The sequence below is a fragment of the Rousettus aegyptiacus genome, unplaced genomic scaffold (genome assembly GCF_014176215.1).
Source record: "Rousettus aegyptiacus isolate mRouAeg1 unplaced genomic scaffold, mRouAeg1.p scaffold_m13_p_5, whole genome shotgun sequence".
NCBI lineage: Eukaryota > Metazoa > Chordata > Mammalia > Chiroptera > Pteropodidae > Rousettus > Rousettus aegyptiacus.
In genome coordinates, this window is record NW_023416308.1 from 101,301,973 (window position 1) to 101,314,360 (window position 12,388).

A 12,388-nucleotide genomic window follows, 5' to 3' on the forward strand; every position below is an offset into this window, starting at 1 on the left:
TGCTTTTTAGTGCGATGATCCTGTCACTTCTCCCAAGTACAGGCTCTGTGCCCCCTGCATACATAATGAAGTTGCTCAGAAGCACACGAAGAACGTGCCTCTGCGTTATCATTCACCGGGCTCTGGGGATCTCTGGTCCTGTCCGTGAAGCTCTGAGCCTGTGGCTGGCAGGACCACCTGCGTGTAACAGATGCGGTGTTTAGTCTCCGCATCACACCCTTTCCTTTGTCGAGCCCGTGTGCCGCCAGCCCCACCGACTCTCAGAGCAAGCGCTTTGGAATCTAATCTGGCCCAGGTTCTGCCTCCAGAAATCTGAACAAGATTTCACAGTTGCGGTGACTTTTCCAGGGGACTTCCCTTTGAGGAGCTAGCTCTACAATAGCAAGTGGAGGCGATTTCCCAACAAAGCAGAGTGGCAGTTGCGTTCCAGAGCCCTGAAGAGCCCCCTGTGTGCTGGCGGAGCCCAGAACAGTCGCTGGGAGACAGCTGCACTGCGTGGGATTTTCTGGGTTGTGCACTCCATGTCTGGCCGGGATCCAGCACCTGCCTCTCCTTCTAAGTGTCCCCTTTAATTCCCACTCTGCCATCCTGAGCCCTCCCTCAGAGACAGTGACTTGAGTTCATGTTCTTCTCGGGGTGGGTGGTGGCTTTCAGAGTCCAGTCTTAAGAAGGATTCTGGTGTTGAGTGTGGGCTCAACGGACCAAGTGCTATGATTAGTGATGTCTGACTTGGTGATGGAATTGGTGGTATGCTGGCACTGTGTGTTTGCAATTCCTGACGATCACAGCTGCATGTTTTTTTATTCCAGACCCTTCACTGCCCTGGGTTGAGCCTTTTTGCATTGTGCCTTTGCTGTCTTTCTCTAGGCCTGAAGGGCCCTCAGCGTTCTATCTCTGTATCTGTCAGCATCCGCTGCAAATGCCACCTCTTTTCTGGAACCTTTCTTCAATGCCTTGAATTTTAACTTTATCTTAAGAACAGCGAGGAACCATTCTGTGGCTTTTTAAAGTAAGGGGAGAGGTCATGATGCGATTTGTTTTTTAGAAAAGTCACTCTGGCCACAGGGAGGCCAGGTTGGGTGATTGTGGCAGTAACTCTGCTAAGCGATGGTGGTGACCTGGGCTGGGGTTATGGCTTTGGAGACTAGCGTTCAGGACTTGGTTCTTGCAGAGGCCCCTCACTGTAGCCGCTTTTCTAGAATTCTTCCGTGAACTCTGAAATAGGAAAGCTCGTTTTCGGTTGAGAGACGTGCATGTATGTTATTAGCTGAGTACAGTGGTGCAGCTGGTCTGCGGTGATCTCCGTGGCACCTGGGCTGATGTGGTGCTGCTCACCTGTGACTGTGTCCATCCCAGGTAGTTGTTGCCCACTTGTTCCAGCTGTCCGATAGGTTCAGTCTCACCCCAGTAGTACCAACCATACCCACGCAGCAGAGTAAGTGCTCTTTTCTGCCTAGTGAAGTCAGGAACACTTCAGAGGGACGGCAGCATTGAGGTTGTATGCTAACAGGTGTGTAGAGATTTACTAGGAGACCCCCATGGGTTAAAGGGCATTCCAGGTAAAAAGAACAGCTCTTGTAAAGGATAAGGGCATGAAAGACATGACGTTAGGGATCTGGAATAAGACGCTTCTCTTTGGCAAAGCTTGTGAAAGAGGATCGTGGGCCTTGCTCTCCCTCTGCTATGTCCAGGCAGGTCTGGTCACCCTTCTTAGTCCATGGCAATAAAACCATTAGTACCTGGTGTGCCTTTCCAGCCCTGTGTTTCATCTCCACATATTTAGGACCTAGCACAAGAATCTGGTCATAAATATGCAGTAAATGCTCATGGATGACTGAGGAGAAAGCCCTGGGGAGACAGGCCTTTTTCTTCTTTTCTTTTCTTCTTTTCTAAGACCATTTTACTTCCAGACGGCCCCTTATCTCCCAGTCATTGGTCGCTCTGTCTGGGAATGATGGGATTGATCAGATTCTGGCTCCCTCGAACATCCGCCCCCAGGGTGCATTGGTGGATAAATTCCGCACCCCGCCCCCATGTCCTGGCCTTCGCTGCTTTCTAGAATAAGAGTTAGCACTTTTGGGGGAGGGCGCTGGCATTTTGCAACTATTTACTGGAGTTTCATCTAAACTTGGGGCTTGGTTTTAAACCTCCAGGAACTCTGGGCAAGCAGTTCAGTGACCTTGGAGTTCCCGTGGGACTCAGACGCCTGACTTCAGTTTCAGTTCGGTCTTTTCTCCCCGTGCAACCTGAGGTGGATCGATTTTGTGGGCTGGGGCTTCCATTTTCTAAAATGAAGTTATCTGCCAATATCCACTTGGCCCAAGTTCAAGGATTCTGTGATTGTAGGGCCACAGAGTCGGAGACCTGGCGGGAGCCCGCAGTCCCTACTGCTGGAGGCTTCGGGAGTCCAGGGCACCATCACTACTGTCTTGAAACCTTCATTTTCAGTCACTGATGATGGCCAGGAAAAACATTTGGATTTTCAACTAATCCTTTTGACAGAGAAAGCAGTAAAGTCCATGAACACCTAATATGTGCCAGGCACCCACTAAGGGCTTTCCCCGTATTTCTCCCTCAAGTCCTCTCAGAATCCCCAGGGGTAATTTCTCATTCCATTTCGGCTGAGGCCGAAAGTGGTCAAGTCACGTACGGGAAGCCTCACCCACACAGCCCATGCCACCATGCCAAACCAGAGCGCTTTCGGTCGAGGGGCTCGGGTCCTTGCCACCTTCGCCGCGCCGGCTGATCTCTCTGTCCCCTCTGCCCCACAGAGAGCCAGCTGCTCCCTGGGAACAACTTCACCAACGAGTGCAACATTCCGGGCAACTTCATGTGCAGCAACGGGCGGTGCATCCCGGGCGCCTGGCAGTGCGACGGGCTGCCCGACTGTTTTGACAAGAGCGACGAGAAGGAATGCCGTGAGTGCGGGGCCCTGCGGGGCGGGGACGGGGGTGGGGCAGGGCGCGGGGGTGGCGGAGGAGGCACCATCCGTCACACCCTGCGGGGGGCGGGGGGGCCGCTGGCCAGCAGTCTTGCCCTCTCCTCGCCCAAGCTCGTCCTCAGAGGAGCATGGCCTGTGCAGAAACAGGGGTCTTGGTGGGGATGGAGCCACAGCTGTGGGAGAGCAGAGGACCCCTCCACCAGTCTCTCCTAACCCTCACTCTGCGGGACTGTCATTGCCTTCACTTTGCACACGAGGAATCTGAGCCCCAGAGGTTATGTAGCTGCTGCAATATCTACCAACCCAGAAGCAGCCGACCTGGATTTGAACCCAGGGCTGCCTGACCCCAAGGCTCAGGCTGGTAACCATTTCGCACATCTCATACCTCATGCAGTGTTCTTGACGGTTAAGTACCGTGTAGCATCATGCCAGGGGTCAGGATCCAGCATGGAGTTGGTACTGGCTAGAAGTAATTTGCTTCCACGTGCTGCTTTCCTCTGCCCAAAAGACCTGGGCATCATCTTCAAATGGGTACCACCAGGGCCTTAGCGGGGAGGGAGGAAATCTCTTTGATCCTTGCCACCCCGCCTCCTTTTCAGTCTCTTATCTGTTTTGTGCCCCTAAAATATATGTGAGATTTGAGTGGGCGGTAACCTACGAGACAGGAGGCCCCGGGCTGTGAGTGGAGGGGCATGAAGGGGTCCACTGCCCCTGCCCCCTGCCCATGCCCCCTGCCCATGCCCCTCTTCCTTCCCAGAGTTTGGTGCCACAGAGTGAGCTCAGCCATGGCATCCTGGCAGGTAGGAAGCACACTTGATGAGTGCTGAGACCTGGGGTTGTCTCATGGGTGGCTTCCTGGGGACCACACAGCTGTACAATGGTCCTCGCCTCTTTCCTGGGCTTTGGGCAGTGGTCCACAGGGCCTTTCTGACAGGAGAACTGCTGTCTCTCTAGAAGCCAGCTGAGAATATGGCTGAGGATGGCCCAGTTATTTGAACTTTTAACAGAGCTGGTACTGGGATTTGGGGCCCAATCTGTTGACCCAGGGGAAGGAGCACTGAGTTTGGAGTCTACCTCCAGAGCCAACCACCCTTGCCTTTGTGGTATGCTCCTGGGCGAGCTGCCCACTCTGAGACTGGCCCCTCACCTGTGCAAGGGGTCCAGCATTCCTGCTGTCTACCCCTGCTCTTCAGAGACGTTTTGGGGGGTGTGGATTGGGAGTATGTTCTTTGATGGGAACTGTTTCATTTTGTTTGTTGCATGATTTTTTTTTCTGACTAGACCACTATACATAATGCATTTTTAGTTTTGCAGAGTTTTTAGAAAAGTTTTGTGTCTATTTCCGCCTTTTCTATTTCTAGTGTGGCTTCAAAATTACTAGACATTTGTCATTTGAGTATCAAATGAGATAGCACGTGTCCAGTTTTGAGCATTATTAACACTATACAAATATGCAGAATGACCATTTTTAGGAAGAGGTATGTATTTGAACTCCAGTAAATGCAAATTGTCGTTCGAGGAGAAGGGAATGACTATTCAGGACAGATACGTTTGGAAGAATGTGGGGCTGGGAGTGGAAACCTGTTTTATTTCCAGCTTTGTTGGTACCAGCTGTGTGATATTAGCGTCCTCTGACATTCAGTCCAGAGCCGTGATTTCAGAATCCATGTGCAAACCGGAGGGACAACATGGGATGGTGCGGGCAGCTCCTCGGTTTCGTTCGGAACAGTGTCACCTTGGCTGTTGGCCATCATTTTTTTCCTCCTCATTTTCTACCCTTAACCCCCAAGTGTAGTGGAGACTTGATTGACATATATGTAGTCTTTTAATCAAAACATAATTTTAAAAACCCATACACACAAACAAACACATGCATTGAAAAAATCCTCTCTGTTGCCCTCTTTGTTGTTGTTGTCTTTAAATGATAAAAACAGAACGCTAGAAGGTTTAGACAATAGAGGGAAGGAAAAGAAGTCATTTTGTAAAATCAGTTCTATTTGCATTTTTAAGTTTCTTACGTATCGCTTTCCGGTCTAGGAGTCTTGGGAGTGAGCACCTGGCTGTCCAAACGTCATCCACCCTTCCGCCCTACTCCTCCCTTGCTATGTGGTCTTAGGAAAGTTACCAGCAGATTCTACAGCTTAGCCTTTGGAGGCTCGCATGAGGATTCCTTAACCTCCTGGTGCTCCAATTCCCTCCTCTCCAAAATGAGAATAAAAGGCTTCTAATAAGTATCGCTGTGAAGTTCGAATGCACATTACGCACACAGCACAGTGCCTGGGCGTGGTGGTGACTGGTAATCATGAAGCGTTACCTACTGGTCAGTCTACACAGCCCCTTCTGTCTGGTGGTTGTCATGGGGACCTATGATTGAGTACTCGCTTTTTTCTGCCTCACCTTGGGGTCCCTTTGCCACATTACCATATTTAGCATTTATAATTGTTGCTTTGTGAGGTTTCCTACTGTTCCATCAAGCGGATGCACTGCTGTTGGGTGTTTAAGTCTCTTGTTTTTTTACTTCGCCGATCAAAATGTTCAGTGTCCATTAAGGAATTTATCCATACCCAGAGGACACAAAGACTGTTTCAGCCAGAGCCAGGATGGGCTGACCTGAGGTCTCCAGGGGACCCAGTGGGCCATCTTTTCAAGGGCACCCCAAGGTTTAGAATTTGTACCACCTCCTCTGGTGTCTTGCCCAGAAGTTACAACACCCTTTCTTGGATTCCTTAGAACAACTCAGTACTTAACGGGGAAGAGAGTGAAGGCGGCTGATGGTCTCACCATAGAGGGGTGATTGCCTCAAGTGCCCTTTGAAACAGCTTTGGTGTTTAGGAGATAATGTACTTAAACAAGGAGAATTCTTGCCGTTTTCAAGGAATGAGAGAAGAACCCAGAGAGGGGTTTCATGGTGGGGTGTGAGGCAGTGAGTGGCTTATTCTGCATCTGTGGCAGAGGAGAGATTTTTGTAAGATAGGGAAAGAGAAACTTTTTTTTTTTTGTCATAAAGGTAATGAAATAACATATTGTAAAAATTTTGGAAACGATGATAAAAAAACAGAATCACACAGAGTCACTGTTCTAACAGAACTATTAGCATCTTAGATGTTTTCATTCAGGCATTGCCCAGCTATAATAACCATGGACATACAGTTTTATATTTTGATGTTTTTTTCCAGGTAACATTTCAGCATTTTAATATTTTCTATTTTCTATGCTTTTAAAAATAGTTCTCTTTACCATTTTTATTGCTTAGATAAATAGTCCATTCATTCGATACAATATAATTGATTTACTCATTATTTGGCATTTATGTTTCCAGTTTGTCACCCTTAGAAATGGTGCTCACTGTTGTGCACATGAGGGTGGGCGTGACTCCCCTTTGGGAAACTCTCTTAACCTAATCTAGAGTCTCAGAGAGGAAACACTGGGTTGAAGGACAGAGGCCTTTGCGGGCCCTCGATACAGACTGCCCGCTGGTCCTCCTGCAAGTTGGCACCAGCTTTCGCTGCCACCGGCAGCGTGTGAGAATTCCGACTTTGTTTTAGTCTTTAGTCTTGGAAGTATTGGGTAATAAAAAAATATCTTAAAACTTTTTTTTTCTGGTTTATGTAATAGTTTGAAAACAGCAATGTGTTTTAAGATTTATTTTCTATTTTCTAAAGAGTTTGAATGTTTTCCCATACCCCTGTTTACTAGTTGTATTTCCAACTTTGTGAAATATCTATTAATGGACTAGAATAAATTTCCATCTGGGTTGAGTCATTAAATTTTCCGCCTCATGAATCTGGGGAACCTCTCTCTCTTAGAGTTTTGAGAGTAGAGGCTCATTTTGGGATATTTTGAGTGTATTTCTGCTCTTGATTAGTGCCGTGCCCTAAAGGGTTGTTTATCTAAATAACTTTTTTTTTTTTGTAATAAAAGAAATAGAGATGTGTTTTAGAAAAAACAGGGAAGCATCATGAAAACACTAATTGTGATGTGCCCTTACTTGAGCTTCCTCTGGGCTGCACTGTCGCAGACACGTTATGTTATGTTAACTCATTTGATCGTCACAAACCTTACGAGGAAGGGACTGTCATTATCTCCAGATGCGGAAAATGAGCCACAGAGAAGTTACACAGAGCTTGCCTATTGCTCCAGAGAGTAAGTCCTCTTCCGCTTCCTCCTCCAGGAACCACCAGTGGGCTCGGCCTTTCTCTACACAGATCTGTGTTACTTTACTGAATGAGGTTTTACTTGATGTTATCATGACTAATCAGCCTGTTTAAAAACATTAAGAAATGTTGCTAATGTTTTTTTCTGTGTCAACAATGTCTGCAATGGCTGTTAGTCCTGTGAATCTCTGAAAGAAGAGACCGTACTTTCATTCCTGCCACTTGGTGTAATAATAAGATGGCAGCCCAAGTTTCCAGAACCCACATGTGGCCTGGAGTCAAGAGCCGTAACATCTTCTTCCAGCTTTGTGTTGGATTGTAGCTGCCCTTTCTGCATCCTAACTGGATGGGGGAGAGAGTGTGGAGGTTTGAGATCTGTGTCACAAGGTGGTTCATTTCCTTCTTGAGAAAATTATGTTGATTCATATCTTTGACCAAGCATGTACAGGTGTGTGTGTGTGTGTGTGTGTGTGTGTGTGTGTGTGTGTGTGTGTTGGGGGGGAGGAAGAGAAAAAGAGATGGGGATAAATTCAAGGATCTTGTCAAATGATAAAATTTTGGTGAATCTCAAAGCCCAAAGACATCCAAATAGGTGCAAAAATGGAATTTAAATTTTATTTGCTTTTACTGTTCCCAGCCATTTCTTGAGCATGACTTTTAAGAGGTCAAGTATGATGGCCAATCCATGAACTAGGGTTGAGAGGCCAAGTTTGGAATAACGATCACCAAGAAATATAAAAAGGGGAGAGTCATGGGGGCAGAAACGCTTCCTCTGTATTTTTCATCGTCCTTCTCATCTTCTGCCTCTAGGTGGCGCCACACATAACATTTTCTTTTAAACCTGGTACCACCACAGGGCAAACAGAGATGAGGGAAAAAACTGGATTCTGAGCTCTTACGCTTTCCAAACTTTAGCAGTAATTCAGTTATTTCACCAAGGAACCTAATGTTTGGCTCACACACTATGCCCCCAAGAAGTTCCTGAAGTTCCTGAAGGATGGATATGGTTTGGTTCTTCTTAGGCTGTTCTGTCTTTTCTCAGAGAATGCGATGGTGAGAGCTGATTTTCTGTGGCCTGGGAAGGCAGCTGTCCATGAACTGTTAGATGCAGCCACAGTGGGGATTATTCCTTATCCTTGGTTGTATGTAAAGCAAAACTGGCAAAACTCCATTGTTGTGGGTTGACTTGTGCCCCATCCTCACACCTCTCCATTTATACATGGAAGACCCAACCCCAGCACCTCAGAATGTGGCCTGATTAGGAGACTGGGTCTTTATAGAGTTAATCAAATGAAAATGAGGTCATTAGGATAATATGACTGTGTCCTTGTATAAGGGGGGAAATTTAGATGCAGAGATACATGCAGAGGAAAGAAAATCTGAACGGATGTAGAGAGAAGATGGCCAGCTACCAGCCAGGGAGAGAGACCCAGAACAAATCCTTCCTTACAGCCCTCAGAAGGAACCAACCCTGCTGACACCTTGACTTCATACTTCTGGCTTCGAGACCTATGAGACAATCCATTTCTGCTGAAGCCACCAGTTGTGGCACTTCCTTATCACAAACTTATCCTGGCATCTACCCATCGTCTTGCTTGCTTTTAAACATTGTGACATAGTGAATGACAGCTGTCCCACAGGAGGGCGGGCATTCATAGACATCCTGCTGCCATTTTTTTTCTTTAACAATTTGAAAGTAAGACTCTTATTGCTGTGGGTTGAATTGTGTCCCCAAAAAAGATATGTCAACACTCTAACCCCCGGTACTTCAGAAAATGACTGTATTTGGAAATGGGAGCATTGTGGATGTGCTTAGTTAAAATGAGGTCACACTGGAGTCGGGTGGGCCCTTAATCCAGTAAGACTGATGTCCTCATAAGAAGACAGTGTGGAGCTATAAGGGAAGAAGGCCATGTGACAATAGGGACAGAGAATGGAATGATGCAGCTGCAAGCCACGGAATGCCAAGAATTGACAGCTGCCACCAGAAACTACAAAGAGGCAGGGAAAGACTCTACCCAGAGTCTCAAAGGCAGTGTGGCCCTGCCGACCCCTTGATTGCAGACTTCTGGCCTCCAGAAATGTGAGAGAATAAACTTCTGTTGCTTAAAGCCACTCAGTTTATGGTACTTCCTTTGGCAGTCCTAGGAAACTAATATACTTCCTGGGGACAGTTAAAGCCATTTGGGTTTCAGTGGCTTGGCTCAGCTCAGTAGATGCAAGCCTTCTTTTATTAACCTCCCAGTCCCCTGCCATAGTGCCAGGCCTCCGCGGAAGAGTCATGCCCTCCATTTCTGCTCGGGCACACTGCCTGGTCATGTGATCGAGGTGTCCCTTTTTTCTGGGTCTTGTTTCTGGCAAGCTGTTGCTAAGTGCTGAATTTCAAAAGCCTTACTGAAGAAGTTGCACTTCACAAAACAAAACTGGCTCTTAAAAGGGTCTAGAGAATATCACCGCGGTTTAGTGCTGTGTCTGCTCAACACTTGAGAATGAAAACGCACCTTCCCCACGGCGCTCATCGTACAGAAGAAATCCAAGACCTGTGTGTGTGTGTTAATGTTGCCTCTTTCCTAACTTAGTCATTTTCTTTGTATATTTGTTTTTAAAACATTTCGGGTAATACCGGGCATGCCTCCCACTTCACAATTTCTTCCATCTCAAATGCGAAACCATAAATTCTGTCCTTAAGAACTGGGGTTTGTGGGGCAGACAGGGCTGGATTCTAACCCCAGACTTTTTGTGTGACCTCTGGTGACCCCTGGTCACCATTTTCCCTCAGTCTACACCTTTTTCCTCCTCTATAAGATAGGGATAACGGCAGTAGCTACTCCAGTGGTATGTGCTATGCCCAGGCCATAAGCCAGTTAGAAACGAGCTGGCTTTAAGCAGTAGGCCCTGTTTCCTGGTGCAAACAGGCTGAAGATCAGCTCTGTTGAACTACCGAGCTCTGTCCTAAGTCTTAAATGAGTTATGTGTGTGGGGCTTGGAGCTGGGTGGCTGGTTTGGGTTAAGCATTAGGGAAATGCTAGCTGACATTATTCCTTCAATAAATGCTAATGACATTATTCTCAAACCCAAGTCACTGTGACGTTCCTGACTGGGGCAGTGCTAGAAATCACACTGCTCTAGCCAACCCCGGGCCCGGCCTTCCAAGAGCCACACTTTCCCTTGTCTTCCACCCCTTCCCTTCCTGCTCTCACTTTGAAAGCCTGAGCCATAGAAACACCTTCCTTGGCTGGGTCAATATCTTCTTTTCACTTGAGAGAGTCTCGAACACACAGTCATGAGCAGTTATGAAATTCTCCAGCTTAGAGCCCCAGGGAGCCAGCCAGACACTGAAACTGGTACAGAAGGGAAGGAAACAGATATTTGGGGGCCCGAGATGAGCCAGCCAGGCGCTCTGGGTCCCTGGGGGTGGGGGCTGGGTTTGGAGGTAGCTTCTTTGCATTCAGTAGGGGGACCTCTGAATGAGTCTGCAGTTGTCCCCCACCAACCAGAGGGGCCACCGTTGGTGTGTTCCCAACTCTGCTGGAGCCCCACACAGTTAAGCACCTGAGTGGATTTCGATGATGGTATTTTGCTTCATGGCTTGAACTGTCTTCTCCAGTCTCCACCTTGATTACGCTGGACTGAAACCAGAACTGCTCCCTGCGGCCCCTAAGGTCTTCGGTCTAGAGCTTGTAGAGGTTACAGACTTCCAGATCCTTCCCCTGCCTCCAGATGTGCTCTTTGTGCCTGTGCTGATGGCGAGGAAAGACTTGCAGTACAGATGTTGGAAGCACAGCATAAATTCCCAGCTTGTCACCTGACAGCTACATAGAGTCACTTCCGGCTCGTCAGGCTGCACTTGACCTAACACGACTTTGATCTTGTGTAAACTTTTCCTAAAAGGGGGGAAAAAAAGTAGCCGTTTGAAGATGCCAGCAGTTTTATACGAGATAGAGAAATGCAAACTGTTCTGAAACTCTCTGGGTATATTAGTTCGTTAGGGTTGATGGAACAAAATGCCCCCAATGGATGGCTTAGAACAACAGAAATCTATGCTCTCACAGTTTGGAGCTAGATGTCTGAAATCATGGCGTCAACAGGACCATGCTTTCCCAGAAGGCTATAGTGGGGGGTCCTTCCTTGTTTCCTCGCCGGCATTCTGTGGCTTCTTCTGCTTGTAGATGCAACACTCCAACTTCTGCCTCTGTCCTCACGTGGCATTCTCCCTGTACATCTGTCCAAGTTTCCCTCTTCTTGAGAGGATATCCGTAATTGGATTAGGGTCCACCTTAATCCAACATGACTTCATCTTAACTTCATTATGCATGCAAAGACCCTATTTCCAAATAAGGTTGTGTTCACAGGTCCAGGACGCAAATAGCCAGCGACACTGGGTACCTGTTGGGAAGACGGGGTGCCCCGTGCATAGCAGCTTCTACAGGACAAGGCCTTCACACTCAGCTCCGTGCCTGTGGGTGCTCACTGCATCTGTTTGGGAATTCCATTGTTATTTACGTTACCCTCGTTTTATATAGCATAGTGGTCATGGAACAGGACCAGGTGTGTCAATAGAACAGGAGTAGTTTGGAAGCCTGGGAGGAGTGTTTTATATGAGAAAATAAATTAGTAAAAAAGAAAAGTCAGCCATATGTAGTCTTAACTTCCGTCACCCGACACCTTGATTTGGCCACTTCCATGGGGAAGAAAGGACTCTGAACACCAGTCCGTGCTTGTGGCCACCTGTGAGTCTTCTGTGCCTTTAAAACCCAGGGGGATGGGACGTGCAGTAACTAAACTGGTGTCTGCAGCTCTCTGCCTGGCAGTCCACCTGGGAGGAAGCGGGAAGGGCCCCCGGCCAGATGGAACAGCCGTGCCTTCTGCACAAAGACACTAAAAACTCAAATTAGTTGCCAATGTTTCTAAAACTTGCACATAAAATTGGGATTATCAGGTTTTCTTGAAAAGTCAGATTTAGCATCTGGATACTCTGCACTCAGAAAACCTTGTTTCCGCCCTGGTTCTGGTATGCATTTGACCGCCTTGCTCATTCGGAGGCCTCCAGTATTTAATTGTGACCCGCACCTCTTTTCTCATTTTCAGATCTCGGAGATGCCTCCTATAAGTGACGGGATCAAAAAACGTGGTGTCCAGGTTTAATGTTGTTTTTTTTTTTTTTTTCTGAGTCGTACATAAAATAGTGGCGAACCTCACAATCGGGGGCACCTTGGAGTCAATGAAATGCATGTGACTTTCTCTGATCGTTAACACGGGACATTTCAACCAAGGGTGCCGACATTCCCGAGCG

The 12,388-nt window shown here is 47.5% G+C and overlaps 1 protein-coding gene across 4 annotated transcripts in view; it reads left to right on the plus strand.

Moving 5' to 3' along the window:
- Positions 1-12,388, plus strand: part of LDLRAD3 (low density lipoprotein receptor class A domain containing 3) — a 216,048-nt gene that overhangs the window by 62,595 nt on the left and 141,065 nt on the right. For all 4 annotated transcript variants that reach the window (XM_016123214.2, XM_016123215.2, XM_016123213.2 and 1 more), the window contains exon 2: positions 2,772-2,918. In XM_016123214.2, coding sequence (XP_015978700.2) covers positions 2,772-2,918 — 147 coding nt within the window. The remainder of the gene's footprint in view (positions 1-2,771; positions 2,919-12,388) is intronic.